General features: G+C 40.6%; 1 protein-coding gene across 1 annotated transcript in view; it reads left to right on the forward strand.

Moving 5' to 3' along the window:
• Positions 1–237: 237 nt before the first annotated feature.
• Positions 238–24,260, forward strand: part of FAIM2 (Fas apoptotic inhibitory molecule 2) — a 40,989-nt gene continuing 16,966 nt past the window's right edge. The window contains exons 1-6 of the mRNA XM_060764213.2: positions 238–699; positions 5,285–5,474; positions 15,535–15,635; positions 18,105–18,169; positions 19,108–19,161; positions 23,728–23,778. Of these exons, the coding sequence (XP_060620196.1) occupies positions 685–699; positions 5,285–5,474; positions 15,535–15,635; positions 18,105–18,169; positions 19,108–19,161; positions 23,728–23,778 (476 nt within the window). The 5' untranslated portion in view covers positions 238–684. The remainder of the gene's footprint in view (positions 700–5,284; positions 5,475–15,534; positions 15,636–18,104; positions 18,170–19,107; positions 19,162–23,727; positions 23,779–24,260) is intronic.

Raw genomic sequence — 24,260 nt, forward strand, 5'->3', positions numbered from 1 at the left:
TTCTGCCTTGATATTCTGGGATATAGGGCTGTGTGGAAGGGCCCTGAGAGAGGCTGGAAGTGCTACAGGAATCCAAGGGCTGGGCTGCTCTTCCTGCTGCAGCAAAGTGGCGCATCTCAGCAGAGCATCTCTCCCAGCTGCATCCCCTCTCCCTCCCTCCCTCCCTGCCTGCCTGCCTGGCTTTCTCTGGCTGCGTGTCCTCTCCCCACTTTTCCAGGGTCCAGGGCCTTCTGCTGCAGCCTGGCGTTTGCTGGCTCTTTCTCTCGCCTTGTGACTTTGGCTGGCTGCAGCATCCCGCGGGGGACGAGCCCACGTCACAGCCTCGCAGTCACTGCGGGCCCCCCTCCCCTCCCCTTCTCCTCCTCGCAGCCTCCCTTTCTCCTTGCCTCCCTCGCCTCTGCTTTCCCCCAGAAGCATCCTCTCCCCTCTTCAAGGCTTGGGAATGGTACAGTCCCCCCACTCGCCCGGCCAGGCGAGCTAGATGCTGCTGGAAAGCGGAGAGCATCATCGCAGGCTGCAGCCGAGGGAAGGCGCCAAGGGGCCCGCCCGGGGAGGAGGACCACGGGGCAGCCAGGGACAGCCACGTGACAAGGAGCCCCCGGGTCTCTGTGTGTCTTTAAAGGGTCGCCAGTAGCTCTCTCCTTTCTTTCGCCCAGAGAAGGGAGCATCACCTCAGAGAAAAAGATGACGCAGGGAAAGGTAGGTCCGGAACAGAATGGCAATGGGAATTAGGAAGGTTTCTCAACCTTCCTAATGATGCTGTGGCCCCTTTATGCAGTTCCTCATGTTGTGGTCACCCCCAACCACATTATTTTCCTTGCTATTTCATAACTGCAATTTTGCTACAGTCATGACATGCAGGATGTATTTTCATTCACTGGACCACATTTGGCACAAATACCCAATACTCCCAAATTTGTATACTGGTGGAGTTGGGGAGGGGATTGATTTTGTCACTTGGGAGTTGTATTTGGGATGTATAGTTCACCTACAATCAAAGAACATTCTGAACTCCACCAACGTTGCTAGGATATATAGTTCACCTACAATCAAAGAGCATTCTGAACTCCACCAATGACGGAATTGAACCAAAGTTGGCACACAGAACTCCCATGACCAACAGGAAATGCTGGAAGGGTTTGGTGGGTACTGACCTTGAGTTTTGGAGTTGTAGTTCACCTACATCCAGAGAGCACTCTGGATTCAAACAATGATGGATCTGGACCAAACTTGGCACGAATACTCAATCTGGTGACGTTGGGGAAAACAAACCTTGATATTTGGGAGTTGTAGTTTCTGGGATTTATAGTTCACCTACAATCAAAGACCATTCTGAACCCCACCAACTTCCCACACAGAACCCCCAAGACCAACAGAAAATACTGTGTTTTCTGATGCTCTTCAGCAACTCCTCTGACACCCCCACCCCCCCTTTGTAACTCCTTCAGGGGTCCCGACCCCCAGATTGAGAAACACTGCACTAGAGGAAGTCATGCTCATGGGCAGGCATCATCATGTGGTGCTGAAGGAAGCAGCTCTACCTAATCCCATCAGAGATGAGAGAAAAGGCTTCTTCTTCTTCTCTCTTCTCCTCGCTTCCTCTCCTCCTTCCTCTTCCTTTCCTTCCTCTCCTAGTTCTTTTTTCTCTTCTTCTCCGTGTCAGCTAATGTATAATGGCATGTATTGTCGAAGGCTTTCATGGCCAGAATCATTGGGTTGTTGTAAGTTTTTTGGGCTGTATGGCCATGTTCCAGAAGCATTATCTCCTGACATTTCGCCTGCATCTATAGCAGGCATCCTCAGAGGTTTTGAGGTCTGTTGGAAACTAAGAAAATGGGGTGTATATATCCAAGGAGAAAGAAAAGCCAGTTTTTAAAGCTACAAGGCCATGTAATACTAATTAAGAGGGCAAACTGCAACATTCACACCTGTCTCAAAAAGACATCAGTTCTTTCTCGCACCCTGGACATTTCACAGATATATAAACTGCACTTGCCTTGCTTCCAACAGACCTCACAACCTCTGAGGATGCCTGCCATAGATGATGGTGAAACTCCAAGAAAGAATGCTTCCAGAACACCACCATACAGCCCGAAAAACTTACAACAACCCTATAATGGCATGGCTGTCCATGAAGTTACCTTAGCTCCTATCCTTCCTTGCTCCTATCAGAACCTTGAGCCTTTGGGACACCATCTTCTTCTTCTCCCAAGTCAAGAGATGGCTATATGGGGGAGCGGCCTGTCCATCCCATCCTTTTGGCCCTCTTCCAGGACATCTGTTGCCAAGGGACTCATAGTAACAGTACCAGGTTAATATCTCCAGGAGTTGAAGGGCTCCAATTTTGGAGCCATATGTTCAGTTTAGAAACTTTGGAAGGAATCTATAGGAGGTGTCCTGCTGCTTGTGAGGCATGTCCCTTGTTTGTTAACATGAGCTATGCAACCTCAGTAGGGATTTCTCCTAAATCTTACTTGTTGAACAAGATATAATGTGTCTTGATGTTATGGGTGCAGATGAATGCCTTTGCTTACCATACTATGCATGGGACAGGAAGGGAATATTAAAAACCTCTCCTGCAAAACAGCCAGGCTATTCTCTTAGCAAATTCTTTAGACAGAAAAGGGACAGTCTTGTTTTGGGTTGCTGTGAGTTTTCTGGGCTGTCTGGCCATGTTCCAGAAGCATTCTCTCCTGACATTTCACCCACATCTATGGCAGACATCCTCAGGTCTGTTGGAAACTAGGCAAGTGGGGTTTATCTTTTTTTGTTTTCTTTCAAAGAAGAAAATGCCTTCCCTCCCATCCATCCCCTCTATACCATCATTTTCTCAGTGCTTCCTTCTTTTGAATTAGGTCATCGTCAAATCCAGATGGCACTAGAGAGATGCAATGCCAGGATTAACTCCTTGCCTTTGTCAGTTGTGATATTCGTGGTTATTTATCTGCCATGTATTGAGTTGTGATAATCCAAGCGGCACTAGTTGTGTGGCTGCTTGAAAGAGTGGTAGGGAGGCCTTTGCTGGTCCATAATAGCTGAATAGCCTTTAACATACATTATCTTGAAATAGTTTTGTGTAACAGAGTGCTGCAACAATGGTTGTTTTTTTAAAGTGTATGTAGATGCCAAAAAGAAGAGGCATTGCCCCTTTCAAACATATTGCACCTCCACCTTGCAGGGCATGGTATCAGACAAATAAGGGTTTTCTCTACCAAATCTAGAGGTGAGATTCCAGCTGTCCTCAGAGCTGTGGTTCTCAACCTGAAGGTTCCCAGGTATTTTGGCCTACAACTCTCAGAAACCCCAGCCAGTTTACCAGCTGTTAGTATTTCTGGGAGTTGAAGGCCAAAACATCTGGGGACCCACAGGTTGAGAACCACTGCTCTATACAATCCAGGTCAGGGAAATTGGCCTCCAACTTCACCCTTAGATTGCCATTGCTGATAAAGTTGATCCATGTTGGATGATCATGGCATCCATATTAGTATAATGCCTTGATTCAACCAAACATTTATTACCAAAATGTAGAAAGGTTTCAAAATCACCAGATCACTCACTAAGGAAAGATGTTACAAATATATTTGCAGGGCTCTTAGTAAGGGATGAGTTGAAGTCTGAAACATTTAGAGGGCCATAAATTTGACACCTCTGATCTAGACAATTAACATTTATTTTACCTTCATGTAAAAAAAGCACTAGTGATCTGTCTAAGATGTGTGCAATTTAAATTTGGATGTGCTTAATTGTATTCAATTTATTTGTACCCTTCCTTCCACCATCTTTCAGAACTGTGGCTAACAAACCAAAACGACATGTGCCAACAATAGAGCTCACCTAATCAACAAAAAGCAAAGGGTTTTTAGTCCAACTGGGAGGAACAATGCATTGGGAAAGGCTGACGGGGATACATAAGAACAGCCTTAAATAGTGGTTGAGAGAGTGGGGATCAGGGTATTTGCTAACAACATATCAAACCTTCCCTTCCTTGAGGACAAAAAAATCTCAATGAATGAAAATTTCTCAGCTCAGATTCCCTCTTTCAAATTCTGTTCTAAAGTGCAGACTCTCCCAATGACTGAGAGTGTGATGTTATACCAGGCATGGGCAAACTTTGGCCCTCTGGGTGTTTTGGACTTCAACTCCCACAGTTCCTAACAGCCAGTAGACTGTTAGGAATTGTGGGAGTTGAAATTCAAAACACCAGGAGCGCTGAAGTTTGCCCATGATGGTGTTATACAAAACTCCATTCCCATAATATTGATTTGATACATAGAAAACAAATACATAAACATTATGTATGTATGCCAAAATATGTACATTTGGTGACTTTTCTGAGGGATGAATGCAGTTAGCAACATGGAAAAATAACCTTCCTTACCTGAAATAAATTTGTAAAACCCATTCCCATTAGGGCCTGCAAATGGCTGTGTGGGTGAACATCTCTTTGAGATGAAGCCATGTTGAAACAAGTATCAACCTTGCCTGTGCAGCAATCCTCTGTTTTCTTAGACTGATTTTCCACAATTCACAATTATTACTGATTTTAATTACAAATGGCAGGGATAGCCTTGTGAAACACAAGTCCTGTTCTCAGCCTTCAAATGAACAGTGAGTTACGCACCACTCAATCCTGCAGCATTTCTCCATGAGTATTCTATGCATTTTTCAGAATAAGAATAGCTGTGGTCTTATGGAGCAAAGAGCTCTCTGAGGAGGTCAAAGAGCCAGTGAATTTATGGTTTGTCCTCCCCACCATGTCCAGCCCAGGAAGCCTCCTCAAGATCCCATGCCAAAATTCTTGTGATTGTCATTCACTGACATCAGATTGACTCCAACTTATGGTAGTCCAATGAATGAGAGACTTCCAACTCTCCCTGTCAAAGTCTTGTTAAAGTCCTGCAAGCGCAGGTCATGGGTTTCTTGACCGAATTTACCCACCAATGCTGATGTCTTCCTCTTTTCCTACTGCCTTCCACCTTACCAAGCGTTATTGTCTGTTGTAGTGAGCATCACATCTCATGATATGGTCAAAATACAACGAACTCAATATAATATTTTGACTTCTAGAGATCGTTCTGGCCTAATTTGTTCTAGAGCCCATTCATCTGGGTTTTTTTCTAAACAATTCATGGTATCTGTAGAACTCTCTTCCAGCACTACCTTTCACATGAATTTATTATCTCACAGCCATACTCCTACCACCAACAATCAGCAGCTATTGCATTAGGGATGGGCAGTTGCAAAAAAAAAATCTTACTTTTTTCTTTTATGTTTTGCTCAACAGCTTTCCGTGAATAACAAGCCTGCCAACTCTGAAGGGCAGCAGGGGAATGCCGAGAAAAAGGACAGCGGGACAGTGCCATCAGCACCTCCAACCTATGAAGAGGCCACCTCAGCAGAAGGGGTGAAGGCAGGGGCCTTCCCTCCCCCCTTGAATGTCCCTCTCCATCCCACATGGGCATATGTGGATTCCAGTGAGTTAGCCATTTTTGAAAAAAGAATTCCACACTGAAGTGATACTATGCTGACATGAGTCAATGTGGTTGGGGTTAAAATAGAATTGAAATTCAGAATCAGTTTCAAAGAACTTTGTCATGTTTAGAAAGAAAAATCAGTGATTTGCAGAAACCTTCAACTAGTAATGCTCTTTAAAACTGTTGATGAGAATAGGCTAGTTGTTTGGCTTTGGTCCAGACATCAAGAGAAATGCCTGGTGTTTGAATTTTTTCCCTTCTCTGTGTATACAGAGGAACAGAAAATGCTAGTCCAAAATGTTTTATTATTACCATATTTTAACTGATGTTGTCATTGTTTGAATATGTTGATGTAATTTTACCTCTATTTTTATGCATTATGGTACTTGTATGTGCTTCTGTAAGTCGCGCTGAGTCCTTTGAGGAGATGGAGGCAGGGAACAAAAATAAAGTTGTTGTTGTTGTGGTGGTAAGGTATAAATAAAGCTATTATTATTATTATTATTTTACTGACACAAAAACACAGTATGTCACAGCAAATGAGATATATATGCTGGATTTCATATCACAAAATCACAAGTCGAACACTTCCCAAGCATCTAGAACTGTGTGATGTATTTTCAGACAATGCACACAGATCCAAGTAAGGTGGCCTTTTGCAGTTGACAGATTGTGATTTTGTCAATGTTTATTGTTTCCAAATGCCAGCGGAGGTCTTTTGGCACAGCACCCAATGTGCCGATGACCACTGGGAGCACCTGTACTGGCTTATGCCAGAGCCTTTGCAGTTCGATTTTGAGGTCTTGATAATGGCTGATTAATAATAATAATATATTACTCAATGAGTCATTATGTGCCCTTAATCCTATTTGTCATTGATGTTGTTTCAGTAAGAACACCTGCGACATTTGCACACTTGCTATGTACAACATTTTTCAAAGGCTGACATCTTCTAACCTCCAGCAAGGGTTCAATTAACCTGTCCAAAAAGCTAGGCAAAAATGCAGACGTGTTACAACTGCATAGTATTTAAATGTAACATTTCCAGCCTTCTCACCTTGGTTAGGGAAGTGGAAAAATACTATGGGAATCTTCCCATTTCTTTCTTTTCCTTTCATCCGAATCCTTCCCTCTCTCCCTTCCCTACTTCTCTTTTTTGATGGTGAGGGGGCCATCTGCACTAACATTAATATTTATTTATTTATCATGTCAGGAGCGAACCAAACAATTGTTTTTTTTTTAAAAAAAAAAACACAAAGTTTGCAAACTTGACATTCTATTAAATGTCTTTTGACCTTTAGCTGGCCACTTTGAGTGCCTCTGGTGTTGCTATAAATTAACACTGGCTATTTTTCATATTAATATTTCTCCAGAATCGACCAGAGAACCATTAATATAAAAAATATCTAATGTTAATTTGAGGGCTCAATAACATGCTGCCCCAATTAACACCTAAAAAGTGCAGGAAGGCTAATACACATGAGAACTGGGGAAAGAAGGGCAAAAGGGGGTATACAAGCTATATAGGACACTCCTGCTCTCCCGGCCCTGGTGAGGAATCTGCAAGATCAAGCTGCAAGACAGTGATGAAGCAAAGGCCCACATGGTGGTGGGGAAGGATGTGTCACCCACCTGAACGTTCTAAACCAGTGCCATCACAATGATGTGGCCACACGCCTTTCAGAAGACTTGCACTCTTATTGATTCTCTCTGTTTCTTGAGGCTGCCTGAGCCATCATAAGGCAATGAAGAAGTTTTATCTGCGTAAAGGCAACGCGAAGTTTGAGTCCCTGTCAAAATACACTAAAGGCAATTTATGAACAAATTAATGTTTATCATAGATTTTAGTGCAGAAAATGGCATTTGGAATGAGTGTTTAAGATAAGGTCAGATGGAAAAGTCTAAAAAGAAAGCTAAAGGTATCTGTGAACGTTGTGACAAGTACAGGTGCTTGACTATCTCATGTTGTTGTATGTGTCACCCGATTGAAATAAATAATATTTTCATAGCATACTATACAGAAACCTTGTCACATGGTGGTGGAATCTCACTAACATATGGCATTATGGTTGGAAAGGTGGTGGAAACTGGCATTGTGACTGGAAAGTAGCTGTTATTTTAATGTATCACCATTTTTTTTGTCTGGAGACCTATGCCTCCCTCCTTTGACCACCACAATAAAATCTAGTGCTCTCTGTTCGGTCATTGGCCAATATTTGTAGCTTTAGCAGGTTACAGCTTTATCAAAAGGACGGAGTGTTTGCTGCAGTCCCCTGGTGGTTTTGGTCAGTTTCCTCTATGGCAGTGGTTCTCAACCTGTGGGTTCCCATGTATTTTGGCCTACAACTCCCATAAATCCCAGCCAGTTTTCCAGCTGTTGGGATTTCTGGGAGTTAAAGACCAACAATTCTGGGGACCTACAGGTTGAGAACCCTGCAGTCAGATTTATTTTGGAACACCTATGGTATATTTGACTATAGTGGGAAAACAGATGGAACAGATGTGTGTGCACATTTTCCCCATCTGTGGTTCAGATGCTCACCGTATATTGTGCAATGTCCTTTTCCTTAGTTCCCTTCTGATGCTTTCTACATTGGTTTGGGCAGCCCACACTCTTCCAATTAAGAACATTAAATTGTAAAGTAAATTGTTATGCATTATACATAATAGTAATTGATTATTATGGTGATTAATGTATAGAATCATAATAAGTAAAGTTGGATACATGGTGACCTTAACAGTTATTGGTAGTGACAGTAGTAAGTGGTAAAATGGTGCTGGTGGGGAAGCATTAGGAAACTATCACACATTCAGGAAACAACCCTTGTTGACAAAATCATTTGAAAAACCTTGCCACAATCCTTGATAATCAATGAAATGATTCTTATTTCAGTTGATACCTTCAAAAGGGTGATAAACTTTGAGAAATCATTTCATTTGAGCTCCAGCTTGGAGATCTAGCTGAATGTCATATACAGGAGATGGTCTCTAGGTTATCAGTAAGACAGAAGAGGAGGCGATTGAAAGTCATGTTCCCTACCTCCTTTGCCTGTGTGTGGATCTGTGTTGGCAGCCAGTAAAATTACCATGGCTCTATCCTATTATATCCTGGGACTTGTGGTTTTGTGTGATATCTAGACTTTATTGCCAAAGAGCTCTGAGATGTCACCAAATAAAAAATTTCAGAATTCTATTGGATGGAACCATGACAGTTAATGTGGGATCAAACTATTTTAATTCTGAAGCATGGAATTATTTCCAGCATCCTTGAAGGAGTGGGAACCAACTGCCTGGAGTGCAACATGGTTCTCACTTCTACAGAGATGGGGAGCATTTGCTTCCCATCCCAATATATTTTGACTTCCCTGGCCAAGATGGACAATGGTGAGGGATTCTGGGAATACTAGGCAGAATATTTGGTAGACCAATGATTATCCTATCTTAACTTTAGGATTGAAACTTGGGAGAAAGGCATTCTCTGTTCCACTGGTCTAGCCCTAGGGGAGAATTTTTGCCCTTTGGATGAGTGCCTATATTGGGAGGAAGGCAAGATAAAAATCAAGTAAATAAATGACAATCCTCTGTCCTAAGTCAGTAGAGTCAGTTTTTGGTAAAATTTCTGCACCAGTGTAAGAATTGGGTTCTCAGTTTAGCAATGCTTTTTGGCCCAGATGTGATCTTGAAAGCTCGGGTGGCAGCTGTAGCTAGCTGCAGCTGACATACCTGCTGTTCCCCTTCTTAGAAAAGATATATTTGGGTCCTGTTACCATTGCCATGGTTACATCCAGACTGCTTTAATTTAGTGTGTTATGTGGGAGGCTGCCTCTGAATAATGTTCTCAAATGTCATCTGGTGTCTTACAGAGAATTGTGTCTACCGACTGGGCTCTTACATTGAATTTACATCATTTTAATTTCTTGCTGGACTATTTTTCATCTTAATGCAAGTCTTGTGACTGGCTCCCTAACAATCAGGGGTGCATTTATGCTATAGAACTAATACAGTTTGACACAAGTTCTGTTAGGGAAAACTACCCAAAAAACAGCAGAGCATCCAAAACACAAACAGGATACTTATAGTTGAGCATTCAGCTCACAGCAAGCAGAGTGTGAAGTTCAGTTGGTTGTGGCTGTAAAGAATGTAGAGCTTAGGCTGGCAAAGATGCAGAGTCCAGTCTTTATAATTTACAAAAGGTTTATTTACATTAAAAAATAATAACTACATTTCTTAATAGTAAATAACTGGGTCTGAGCTACGCTATACTCATTCTCTTCTAGAGTTTAAAAAGAGAGGGGAAAATCACAAAGCTCTACATCTCTCCTGACACACAAGCAACGAGAGAGATCTCAAAACACGCATCATACTAACATGTAAAAACAGAAGTCTGAAACTAAAGGCATGCATTTAAAAAGTATCCATTCTACATAATCAGAGTGAAAGCAGAAAGAGAGAGGAGAGAGCAAATACATACATTCCAACTGCCATACAGGAGACGGGGGGGAGGGGGGAGGGATTCCTCAGCCTATTCCTAAAGCTGACTAACTGTTCCTCATTGAGGACTGGAGACCTGGGCAGTGTGGGGTTGAATTCCAACTACTTCAACTGGAATAACGCAATGCCATGGAATCATGGAGTTATATTTATTTATTTAGTTATTTAGAACTTTTATATACCGGTCTTCTCGATCTCCGGGGAGGGACTCAGGCCGGTTTACAACAAGATTCATAAACAGTAGTTTAAAAACATCACACCCTATAACACACTAATACATAAAATACATTAAAAGCAATCATATAAGCCTTGAACCTTTTCTGTCAAAGAATACTGGTGTCTCATCAAACTATAATTCCATAGCATTGAGCCATGGTAGTTAAAGTGCTATCAAACTACATTATTCTACAGTGTGGAATCATCTATGGTATCTTAAGGACTATTTCTTCTCATATGAACCCCCCTTTTTTGTATGGTTATCCAAATTGGTCCTTTATTGTTTCCCATCAGTGGCTGGATAATATATGAGTATAGGTGCATGGAGCAGAGTTTTCTCAGTTGTGGTACCCAATGTATGGAATTTGGTGTTCCAGAGTATCCATTGTCCCATGTGTTTTTAGAAAGCAATTATTATTACCTTTTAGTCTATTATGTAGTCTTGTTTGGATTTTCTTCTACTGCTTCTGATCTGTATTGAATTTCATGGAACAGCTCTTTTATTTTAGATGTTGAAAATAATGTTTATTAAATGAATGCCACCAATTTGAACAGGAGGGCCATTTGTCTAGCTGTCTAGAATGAGAACAGTTCTCTTTTTGAAGACCAGCAGAGGAAAGTGTTCTCTTCTAATGTGTCTTCTGTTGGAAGGTTTCTCCACTCGAACTCTGTTTTGAAGATTAAGATCCACAAGACAAAACATCAGCACCCCTGCTGTTATTATCTAGGTCACCAGTCCAGACTTCCTCTCTCTAGCGTTCTTTATTTCTGTTTGACTGACAAGGGTGGTTTCTAAACTTTTATAGATGTGCACACATACACATATACCCAGTTATGACTCTGAGCTATTTTTATGCACATTATCCCCTATTCTCTTTATCTTGGCTGCTGTGTTTCATCTTTTTTTGGTGACACATGGGTATCCCCCACTAATTTTGAATCCAGTGTTAGATGGTGCAAAAGAATGGATTCAATGTGTTCATTACCAAAATGCAAACAATGCCATATCACACATTTAGGATGTAGCTAAAGATCATTATTCCCCCACCTCATGGTGTCATGGTTTCAGAACTGAATTCTAAATCTAGAGATCACAGAAATCCACTGGATGATTTTGGACATAATTTTTAAAATTATGTACAGAGAGGGAGATTGGCAAATGTTTAAATTTCCTTCTTTTCACAGCCTCACAGATGGATACTGATCTGGATCAGGGCCACACAATGTTCGTAAGAGTAAAAAGGAAAGGGAGTGTTCCAGGCATGTAGCGGGGGGGGGGGGGGGTTGAGGGGCTTCAGCCCCCCCCCCCCCCGAAATTCTCATGGTGGTTCGCGAAAAGGCCTTCCTGGTGCATTATTTAAACTGTTATGTTTATTCATATCATGATCTGATCACCATACTCAATATATCCCATATGCATGGGGGTATTGGGGTAACGATACAAAAGGTTTGCTAGGGTAGACCCTCTTTCACTCAGGCTCAGCCCCCCCGAAACTCAGCCCCCCCCCCCGAACCCTCCCCTGAAAAACATTCAGCCCTCCCCCTCCCCCCCCCCCCCCGAAACGAAATCCTGGCTACGAGCCTGGAGTGTTCCTTAGTTGAAGGCTGTATGTCTGATTTGTCAATTGGTACTTTGGACAAGGCAGCAACTTTTTAAAAGAAGCCAGTTGTTGTATCTGGGATACATTGATCTTTGGGGTAGTAGTGGGGCAGGGAAATCTATATTAATTTATTACAATTAAGCAAGTCTGAGGGAATGCTTCTGCCTTAGGTCAAATATCCCCTGGCAGGTGCATCTCATGTGCTCACAAGAAGAATCCGTGTTCAGTAAAAGGCCTGGGACTAGAAGAGAAAAGTACAGACTGTAACTTCAAAAACATTCTTTAAATAGTTTATGACATGATGAGCCAGATACCAGGAACAACATTCCAGGCAGCCTCATTACTAGGAAAATACCTGTCATTATGCACTGGGGGAAGGGGTGTGTGTGTTCTATGCATAGGTAGAAATTGGTGCTCTCCTGACTTCCCCCTCCCATGAAGCCTCTTTCAGTGAACAATATATTGGAAAATAAAGGAAATGAAATTTCATCAGTTGTATTATTAAAAAATAGGGTATAAAGCATGCTGTCTTGCCATAGTGTTCTTCCTTTAGATGGTCAAAATTGAGCACTGCTCCTTTTTATTTTAATAAGGGCACTGGCTGCACTAGCTGGCTCTTCTCCGAATCGTTCCTTTCCTTCTGCCCACAGAACCACCAAGAAACAACATTGCCTTCCTACTCTTTCTTTGAGAAAGGCAGCATGGTCTAATGATTTAAGCATTGACTATGAGTCTGGAGACCAGGGTTCAATTCCCCACTCTGCCATGTTTGGCCATTACAGAATCCTTGTAAATAAGCTATCCAAGGTGCTGCCCTCCAAATTAGTTTCAGCGTTTAGGACACTCTTCAAATGTAAAGTAAAGCTTTTCAAATTATGTGTCAGGACATGTTAGTTTGTTGGCTGTAGTGTGTAGGTGTGTCACACAAAAGTAACCAGAAACCTTACTTATGTGAAATAAGTAATCATTTATTTTTTAAAATATAAATGACAGGTTTTCATGAGATATGTTGTGTCTTCATATATTTAGGTATTATAATTTATTTATGTGCCCATATCTCTTAACTTATAAGAAATTGATTTAACCCCTGATTTCTTAGTAAAATTGATTACTATGTCGCAAAATGATACACATCTAAAATGTGTAATCAACATGAAATGTTTGGAAAATTCTGGCCTTAAAATCTGAAATCCATTTGCTGCTGTTATATAACTCCACTAACTACCGATTCCTTCCGCATATTTATTTCCTGTTGGAGGATTCTGAAGCTGGTTTAATAATATAATTACAAATATCAGACACTGTCCCCTCTTTTAATATATTCTAATATATTCTATTTTATACTGGTGATTCCTTCAACTCAAAATATATGGCAATGTACCTGATTATTATTATTATTATTATTATTATTATTATTATTATTATTATTTTGAAATTTCATTTTAAATTCAGAACCGAGACATCATGGTCTTGTTTTGTGATGGGACACTCCTATAGTCCTAAGAGAATACCACATCTGCCCAGGTTCCTTGGACCCTGGGGCCATTTGATTCGCCTTTGTAGTCTTTTGGTCACGTCTTTTTCACCAGAACTACAATTTTCAAAGTTATATTTTTCTTTTTCATGATGTACCTTTGATCTCTGAAGCTATCATCCATGACATCTTTTTAACTGTTCATATGAGGAGACTGGAATTTTCCATCCACTTTAGCTTCCAAACTGAATCCAAGTTAGTTCTCTCTTGTCCACCTCAGCAGAATCATTTTCTCATGTGATGAACTGTTTCTGTTCTCCATTGGCCATGGCCATTGCCCATCCGAGAGTCTCTCTTTGGTATGCATGTTGCTTTTTTTGTGTGTGGTGGAGCATTGTCTTTTCATTCCTGGGAATCTGAATATGTAAATACTGGTATGGAGCATATTTTTTTGGCTTGCTAAGAATAGAGAGGAGGCCTCTAAACTCCTTGCCTCCTTCTAGGACATTTGCTGAAGAGATGTGTGCCCAGAAATCACTATCCAAATTAACCACTGCAAATCTATTGAGGAAGGAGAAACACAAGAAGACACCTTTGATTGGTAGTGCTGGGTATTTATTCTAAGCCCTTGGTGGCATACTGTCAACATATGAGGGAAACTTGGCACTGCTTTAAAGATGGATAAGATTCTCCTTCTACTTAATGTATTGTGGGCATAAAAGCAGAAGTCTTGGGCATCTGATTGTTGCAATATTCGTAGAGCTGATTCACACATCCTTCATGCTGCAGTGTGGGCAGCAAATGAATTGCATGACTGCCATGACAGCTTTAACTCTGCACACAGAATTTTAATATCAGCTCAGACACAATATATGTCAGTGAGTTCTGTTGACACATTCAAACACTCATCTGGGAAGTATCATGTGATGGACCTGCATGTAGATCTGGCCCCTCACTCTATATTTGATCTTTGCTTTTCTGTTCATCAGCCTTGATTCACCCTTAATTTTGAGGCTGATATAACAAAGTATGGGAAGTACTTATTATGGTTGAGATAAGTGTAGCTGAAATCAGATCCAGCCCTATGGAGACTTTAAAAATTATTTCCCCTTTACCCAAAATGTGCAGTATGATCCCTGTAAGTATAGTACCAGTTTCTACTATTTCATTTATTCACATCTTATGGAATATGCTCTCTCCAAAACAGCTCTAATGTTATTCTTGGATCAGAAGCCCTTCATTACAAATTTTCATTTTTCATTTTTTAAAAGCAGTCTTCATTTACAAAGGCATCTTTGATATAATGTTTAGCACATTTATAGTCCAAATGCTTTTTTTTCAAACTTCTCTTTGCTATTCATTGTTGTTGTTTTTTGCTTTTACATGAGCATGTCCAATTTGTTCACAGTATCTTTATTATATTAATGCCATCCTCTGAAAGAAGTATACAAATATTTATTTATTTATTTAAAATGTTGCTATGTGGCAAGAGGTCACTTGAACTTAATAGTTATTCAGTGAGAGACCTTCAAGAGGCCCCATCCTTAACAGGCCTATTCTGACCTTGAACATTCAGAGCTGTTGGCTTCTTTGATTGACTTCAGTCTGCACACAGTATGAACTTCCTTTTTCCTACAGCTTCCCACTTTATTGAGCACTGTTTTATTTTCTACAGAGTCATATTGTTTCATAATATGTCCACAGCATGATAGCCTTGATATAAGCATTTTGGCTCCTAATAAAAACTTAGACTTGATTTGCTCTTGGAAACATTATTTGTTTCTCTTAGCAGTCCATTATATCCATCTAATCCACTTCCACACCTTTAACTTTTTTCGTCATTACTTTTGTTTCCTTAATATTCATCTATAACACTGTTTTTTTGCACTTTCTTACCTTTCATCAGCAATTATTGCAAGTCTTTGTTTTTTGTGTTAATAATAAAGTGCCACCTGTATATTTTGAGTTATCAATGTTTCTTCTTCTGAATCATTTTCCATTTGATATGTTCTGTATGCAATTTGAGTTGTTAGGGTAATAAAATGCATCCATGTCTGACTTCTAGGGCAGTTGGAAGCCATTCTATTTCTCCATATGCTGTGTTGTTCTGGTTTTGGCATCTTGTTCACAGTACAAACTATACACCAGTGAAATCTCATTTCTCTTAGAGTCCTCCATTATCCCTTCCTCTATCCTATTTTCTTAGAGATGGACATTAGCTGTTTTTGGAAATGTCACAATTTAGGTGTGCCTTCGTTTCCTTTTTTCTTTCTTTCAGGTACCAGCCCTCACTATGGCAATGCATACTCCGGTGATACTGAAACTCTCACAGCTTTGAGCTGGGATGACCTAAATGTTCGCAGAGTGTTCATCAGGAAGGTAATGTCTGAGTGTACTACCCACTGAAAACCAACAGAGGTAATACCCTTACTGTGGAAAATATATTATTACAATTATTGTAATAACTACAGGTATATTATTACAACCACTCTTCTTAATATAAGCCCATACACACTTTGGACTTTTTGTTCTTAAACTTCACCGCATCTGAAACTGCACACTTAGGCAGACTTCTTATTGGTTAGTCCAGCAGTGTCAAACTCATATTCATGGAGGGCCACATCTGCCTTATGGTTACATTGAAAGAGCTGTTGAATCCATGGAGAGTCCATGGATACAAAGGGCCAACTATACTTTTTTACAAAGTGCTCAGTGTTCTTTAGTTTTTATCTGGCTCGGGTCCCCAGATGTTATTGAATGACCAGTCCCATCACTCTTGATTATCTACCATGTGGACTGGGAATTGCAACCCAACAGCACTTATAACTCAGAGGCCGGGGAAAGGTTAAAAGGCATTTTAAAATCAGGCATCGTAGCCTTGGATCTAAATTCAAACCACACTCTCCTGACTAAACAGAACAGCTGCAGCTTTCTAGATGTTACTATATCATAACTCGCATCAACTCTAGTCATGATGCCTAATAATGAAGAATATAGGAGTTGTAGTCCAGGATCTGGAGGGCCACATATAATGACATGAACCTTGTGGACCTTGAGTTTGACACATATGGGTTAGACCATGCTAGAGTATGATCAATGAATTAATAATGGAATGCTGAGCCAATACTCACTTTGGTCAAGTAGAGCTACACTACTTTGACCTCTCTAGATGTACAGGAAGAGGTCTCCTGAATTGTTCTTATACTGCAGTGTTCATTTTCATAATAGATAAGGATAATTATTTGCTGGAAAAAAATATATAAAAATCTGCCCATCACTCTATGCCAGTACACAACTTTCCTAATGATCTATCACACTCGGTATAGCCAGAGAAAAGGTTCACAAGCAATAACGCTAGTTGACAAACCGGACTGAAAATTAATATTCAAGAGTTCCATTGAGAAAGGAATTATTTCAAAACGTGTTGGGCTTAATGAATCTGGAGGTTTGATCCCTTTTTTGCCTGACCAATTGATCCTCTTGTGTGTGAATGAAGAAAGAGGCAGAATGGCGATTTGTCCATCAGCCACATCCCTTGCACATTGACATCCACACTACCATGTCTCTTGCCCTAAATGCCGTAGGCTACCCCAATACTGGTTTTTCAGCCACACCTTTGTACTGTATGACCCCTGTGTCTATGGAGGATGTGTTCCAAGACACCCCCTCCTTGCCCCACCCGAAACCACAGAAAATAGTCAACCATATATTTTGACTATCCTTGTATGTAAATCATAGAATCACACTGGATGATTTAGATAGGATCACAAACATTTCAGATTTTTATAGCATGGGTAAATGAAATAATGGATATTGAATCCATGGATACTGTAGCCATACTGTATATAAAGATATAGGCTTTGCGCAAAGGAGTTGAATGCAGAGTCAACAAAGGACACAGCTAGCAAATATATTTGTGTGGTAAGGGTGCAATGGCTGTGATCCTCTAGCTCAGTGTTTCTCAACCTGGGGGTCGGGACCCCTGTGGGGGTCGCGAGGGGGTGTCAGAGGGGTCACCAAAGAGCATCAGAAAACATAGTATTTTCTGTTGGTCATGGGGGTTCTGTGTGGGAAGCTTGGCCCAATTCTATCATTGGTGGGGTTCAGAATGCTATTTCATTGTGGGTGAACTATAAATCCCAACAACTACAACTCCCAAATGGCAAGGTCTATTTCTTCCAAACTCTACCAGTGTTCACATTTGGGCATACTGAGTATTTGTGCCAAGTTTGATCCAGATCCATCATTGCTTGAGTCCACAGTCTGGATATAGGTGAACTACAACTCCAAAAACTCAAGGTCAATGTCCACCAGACCTTCCCAGTATTTTCTCTTGGTCATGGGAATTCTGTGTGCCAAGTTTGATTCAATTCCATCATTGATGGAGTTCAGAAGGCTCTTTGATTTAAGGCGAACTATAAATCACAGCAAATCCAGCATTACCAAGTGACAAAATCAATCACCCCCAACCCCGCCAGCATTCAAATTTGGCCGTATCGGGTACTTGTGCCAAATGTGGTCCAGTGACTGAAAATACATCCTGCATATCAGATATTTACATTACGATTCATAACAGGAGCAAAATTACAGTTATGAAGTTGCAACAAAAATAGTGTTATGGTTGGGGGTCACCACCACATGAGGACCTGTACTAAGGGGTCATGCCATTAGCAAGGTTGAGAACCACTGCTCTAGCTCTTCAGGAGTTGGTGAAACTGTGAGAGCAAAGAGGTTATTCCAACTTCTGGCTTGAATTTTAGTGGCTCAGGTGATACAAGGAGAGCAGTTGCTGGATTCGGGATTTGAGTCTCAGTTATTCTGATGTTGTTCCTGTCTTCTTGATCTTAGGTTTACAGCATCATTTCACTTCAGCTGTTTGTTACAGTTGCCATTGTTGCTCTCTTCACCTTCTGGTAAGTCTTGGACCTATTAAGAAGTATTTTTCTTTGAAGTTCTTTTCTTTTCTTCTCCGAGTTTCTCTGATGTTAATTCCTGGCAGGAACTCATCTGGAAGTGGCAACATGGACACAGATCAATTCCCTTTGCCTTGTGCTGATGAGGGCAGGGAAAAAAGGATGGCAGTCACCCATGTGGGTAGTGGCCCAGTCTTAATCAGAGGTGGTCGTGCTTTCTATACTATTCCCAAAGTGCAGGGCTGCTCTGAAGTTTTTCCTAAACTCTGGAGCATTCAATGAAATGGCCCAGAAGACGCCTTTAAAAAATCAGGAAGTGACTAGAAGTAAAAAAAAAAAAATGTGTGTAGCTCATGGGCCGCACTTTGGCCACCTCTGTTCTATGCCTTTCAAATGCAATTTTCTTAAACAAGCCATTAGGATTCACCAAGAGACTGGCATTCATCTTCCTGTTCCATCCAGTAATGTCAGTCTGCTTGCCTGAAGCTCAGATAACAACAGTGATGGAAGCAAAGGGTTACCAGTGTCAACTTGCATGTAGCATCAATAATAAATTGGCACCACTTGAGACCTTTCAGGCCATTTAATCAGCTCTCCCCATAATGATTTCCCTGGTGTAGGATAAAGTGAAGAAATCAATGGCATTAGCTGGATTATTGTGATGCACACTTCATTAATGTTTACAGCCATGTGAAAACTAAGTAGCTTTGCCTCTCTGCCCTGAGCTGTAGCGAGGCTTAAGGCCAACTTCAAAAAGTAATTATTGGTGTTTGCTCTTTAAGTGCATTGTCGTGTCCTTCCCCATATTGGCATCATGATCTATGAATAAGTTGCACAACTAATGTGCTGGATCAACTCTGTTTCTTTCTGTATTTAAACTATTTTGAATTGTTTTCGTGTGTTTATTTGTTTCATCTCTTTGTCTTTCTTTATTTCAGTGACCCAGTTAAAGGATATGTCCAAGCAAATCCTGGCTGGTATTGGGCTTCCTAGTAAGTGTTGGCCTTATATCAGAAAGCATCTTTATGCCAGTCATCATTTGAATTGGGGCCAAAGTTATGGTATTCGAAATAGGTGAAAGGAAATATTACAGAAGGTGATCTTTGAATATTATGGTCTGTTTTTCTGGTATTATTTCTGTGAGTAAACCCAGCCAAGGGGACTCATGTGGTAATTGTAGTGGCAGCTGAACAAATTTGATAATGTGACCATCACAAAGCCAACTGAGAAAGAGAGAGTGGAATGCTTTTTGGATCAGAGGTGCCCTTACTCTGGATAGAGAAATACTTTAAACACTATTTTCTGCTGAAGGAAAATTAAAAGAAAAATTGTATGTGTGTATGCTTTTATGCACAATTTCTTCTTGGCTTTTTTAAGGTGCATAGGTTATTATTATTATTATTATTATTATTATTATTATTATTATTCTGACACAAAACATGGTATGAGACAGCAAACAAGATATATATACTGGATTTCATATCACAAAATTACAAGTTAAGCACTTCCCAAACGTTTAGGACTGTGTGATGTATTTTTGAATGATGTGCGCAGATCCAAGTAAGGTGGCCTTATTATTATTATCATTATTATATTTATACCCCGCTTCATCTTTCTCAAAGGAGAAACCCTCAAAGCAGCTTAACACAAAAGCATTAGCAAACAATTTGAAATATACAAATATGCAATCATTAAAATAGAATTAAATATAAACAGTATTAAGAAATTCACAGTTAAAATCCATTTAACCATATTCAAAGTTAAAAACCTCAGCACCCTCTAACTTGATCTTAAACACCTTCATCTTTTAAAGCCTGACTGAATAAAAAGATTGTAGCCTGCCACCAGAAGGACAACAAGGAGGGGCCCATTCTGGCTTCCCTGGGAAAAAGGAGTTCTAGAGTCGAGGGGCAGCCAATGGTCTTCTCTCTTGTTCCCACCAGAGCTCTGATTTGCTTGCCACATTGGTATGCAGTTGAAACCAGTGTGGGTGAACTCCAAAGATCCACATACTTTCTGTTATGCATGTCAGACTAGTGGGCATAAAATTTCCTCTTCCTAAGCTTCTTAGGAAGCTGAATTTCGGTTTCCATTGACTCTCCATTTTGGCATATACCCATCCTTGCCAATGTCTATCCCTAGCTTGTCTAGCCCTAGATGGTTCAGGTCTAGGCTGTTTGACTGACTGCGTCCCCCTTAGCTGAGAAGCAAGATTGTAGCTGAATTCCCTCTTCCAGGAAGCCATGAAGAAGGATGAGTGAAGAGACAGGCTCTAGTGAGAGGTGTAGCTCTGTGACTCATAGCATTGGAAGCCATTTTCTTAGAAAAGAGACCTAGTCATTCTGCAAGATGCAAAGAAGAAGTGAGGGAATGCTAGAGTTTTTGTGTAGGCCTGCCAAAGCAATCAGATGAGGCCAGGCAGCCTTCAGTGTGCAAGAACCATGGTTGCAATTTTAATTTTCGATTTATTTGTCCCATTTGTATACCAACTTCCCCCAGATTGCTACTCACGGTTGCAATTCAACCTACAGTTCCAATCTTCAAAGTTCCTCTTTCCCTCCTAACACTTTCTGTCACTTCATGTGATGTGAAGTGGAGGTATAAGCTAAATAGACTACAGATGAGCCTTTCAGATCATGGAGGGATTCTAAATCCATGAGTTGAATGCGTTTTGACATTTTACAAAATGGTTGGAATAATACACATGTGGGGGTGGGGTTTGGGGGATTAATGCCAAACAGGACCTAGTTTAGGTTCCCAGCATGTCTTCATCTGCCCCTTCCTTGGAGCCTTTGTTAACAAACAAGTCTAGTCTCCAAGTCGAACCTTACTTTGTTTACTCAGACTGTGGGTACTTGTACTATAGGGAATAGAGGTGAAGCATGTGCGCTCCTCACCATTAACTGTTGTGATCCCTTGCCTAATTCTGTTTTTACATGGCTATGGGAAGGGCAAGATTTGGCTAAAACTGGGAGAAGTTAGGTGTTGGCTAGTGTATGTAACTCTCAATTTCTCCCTTTAATAATTTGCACACTGGGTTGAGATAAAACCGTATGAGTAGAGGGATTGCTTTTGGAACAATTCTTTCCAATCCCATATATCTTAGCTCCTGGTCATGATTGTGTTCTAAGACAAGATCCTGGACTCCAGGGATAGATTGGTCTTGCTAAAATCTCTGAAGCCACACTGCTTTTTACTACCTCATCACATGGCCAAAATTGCCATGACAGTTCAACCTCACTTCAGACAAGAAACCTGCCGGATCCCATCACACGGCATAGATCTTCTTCCAGCAGGGCTCTGTGTCTGAAGTGAGGTCGAACTGTCATAAGAGTCATTGCCAGAGGAAAGATGTGAGAAATGAAAAAATAACCATCACAAATCAACCCTACACACAACCCATATGGAACTTATTTCTCTCCAAATGCCGACTTTCCCTCCCAAGCTGTGTGGATTTTTTTTTCCCCATGACCACCAACCTCCCAAAATATTTGTCTGGGAGGAATGTTTAACAGAGTAGTAGTCTGATTCTTGAGACCCTTAAATATTCTTCAGCAGGTTTTACACCTTGCAAAAAAGTTGAACACTTCAATCACTGCTGTGAAAACCTGGGGTTATGGCATGTGATAAGTCACAGCAGTGATGGATAGGCGATGTTCATGTGTTTAGCTTGTCATCCAAATTGCACCTGTGGAATTCCCCTTGTTGAAGCATCTTTTAAAATGTGCAGATGCCTTACCCCCCTTTTTTTCTTTTTAATTAGTCTAATGCTAGATAGGTTTTCCATAGTAGCTGGTTTGACTCCCTAGACTGTCTACATACCACAGCATCTTTGTTGCAAACGTAATTGGAGCCTTGTCTTCTCATTTATCAATCTGTTTCCCCACAAGGCAAAAATTGACAGGTACAGCAAGCAGCTCGGGGGCATACTTGACAACTGCTTACTTAGTGGAAAAATACTTGCAGATTTCTAAAGAGCCTCTGCCATTCCATGTTGAATTTGAAGTTGCTCAGAATTCTCCACTGGGTTCTACTGCTTGGCAGAGCTGATGGTCTTTCTCCACTTCCCCTCATTTTGTTGTATTTGCTCAGAACTACATTATATGAGAAATGTTTGCACTTTCTACTGTGCCTCACAGATGTAAAAGATGGGTCTGGGATTCAGCATGCTGCAAAAGTTGTTATCTTTTGGGATATAACTCCCAGACTCCCAAAATAGCACTTCCAAGCTTAGAATTATAGCTATATGGTCTATTAAGTAATTAATTTGGAGACAGCGAAGTACCCACAACATCCTTCCTCCTTCCTTTTGGACTTTGTCTTGCTTTTATGAAATGGTGGTTCTTAAATTTCTTAATTTCAAGAAGGCTGCTACCCAACAAGCTTTTATGTGGGGACACTACATATCTGCTGCTACTTTGGTATAGAAGTTAAAGAAGGAAGAAGCTATATGTTTGCATTATGCTGTGCCATATGTTAGCCAAAGGCATTCAGTGTCAAACATCTAATTTCTCAGGGGAAATTGGCCTTGTATAATTTCCTCGACTTTTTTTCAAGGTGTATTTATAATGGTTTCATTGTTTTTTTTTATCTTTTTAAAGATGGGACATAAAGAAACAAACACAAACATCTTGGCCTAGATCCTATTGTTAATCCTAATAGAAGTAAATCCATTGAATTAATGAGATTTTACCTATCACTCAAGAATGGATTGAATGTTACGCTTTGGAATCATAGAATCATAGAATTGGAAGAGACCTCATGGGCCATCCATTCCAACCCCCTGCCAAGAAGCAGGAATATTGCATTCAAAGCACCCCTGACAGATGGCCATCCAGCCTCTGTTTAAAAGCTTCCAAAGAAGGAGCCTCCACCACACTCCGGGCAGAGAGTTCCACTGCTGAACAGCTCTCACAGTCAGGAAGTTTTTCCTAATGTTCAGATGGAATCTCTTTTCTTGTAATTTGAAGCCATTGTTCTGCATCCTAGTCTCCAGGGAAGCAGAAAACAAGCTTGCTCCCTCCTCCCTGTGACTTCCTCTCACATATTTATACATGGCTATCACATCCCCTCTCAGCCTTCTCTTCTTCAGGCTAAACATGCCCATCTCTTTAAACTGCTCGTCATAGGGCTTGTTCTCCAGATACTTGATCATTTTAGTCGCTCTCCTCTGGACACATTCCAGCTTTAGTTGGGACTAAACAATAGAATGCTAGTCAGTAATTCTCCAACCGGTGCCCTCCAGATGATTTGGATAATAACTTCCATCAGCCACACTTAACATGGTGGTTAGTCAAGGATGCTGGAAACAGTAGTCCACAAAATCGCTGTTATTTGGACAACTCACAGGACATTTGGACAACTGAGGCAGAAAATAGCTTTCTAACACTGACAGTAAATATTTTGCCACTTGAAATAGTCACTTCCCTATTTCTTGTCTTTGTGCAATCCCTGTAAAAGGTGAAAAGGCACACAGGAGATTATTCAGAAACTATGAGTTGTATTTCCTGAGTGTATTTCCTGAGTTCACTTTTGCTTTCTCTGTTTTCCTCCCACAGTGCTGTTTTCTTTGTAACCTACTTGATTTTGGCCTGCTGCTCTGGACCCAGGTCAGTTCATTATATAAAAGATATGTGTTCTCCCTACAGCTCTTCTTTTTAGGAAAGAAGGTGTCTCACTTTGGAAAGCTGGATACTTTCATTTCAGCACATATTTCCCTTCTGCTACCATTCCCTGTTTTTTGTCTCTATTTTCTATTGGAATAACCCTATGGTGTTCAAAGCATTAGAATTCTTACTCACATAAGCCTTCATTTTATCCTAAATAATTATATAGTTTGTAGGCTGCCTCAATTTTTGTAAGGTTGATTCTCTTTTGTGAAGAAAGCACAAGAGAACTGTGTTGTTTCTATAATACGGAGTGTCCTTATTTAACCATCTACAGCTTGAAAATAGTCCAGAAAAAAAATCTGAAAAGCAAACGTCGATCCTGTCATTTTATATAAGAAATACCACCTCTCAAATATATCCAAACGGATTAGTATATTAAAATGCTGGTATCCAGTAATAATCAATGTTCATTGAAGGCAATA

This window comes from Anolis sagrei, chromosome 2 (assembly GCF_037176765.1).
Source record: "Anolis sagrei isolate rAnoSag1 chromosome 2, rAnoSag1.mat, whole genome shotgun sequence".
Classification (NCBI taxonomy): domain Eukaryota; kingdom Metazoa; phylum Chordata; class Lepidosauria; order Squamata; family Dactyloidae; genus Anolis; species Anolis sagrei.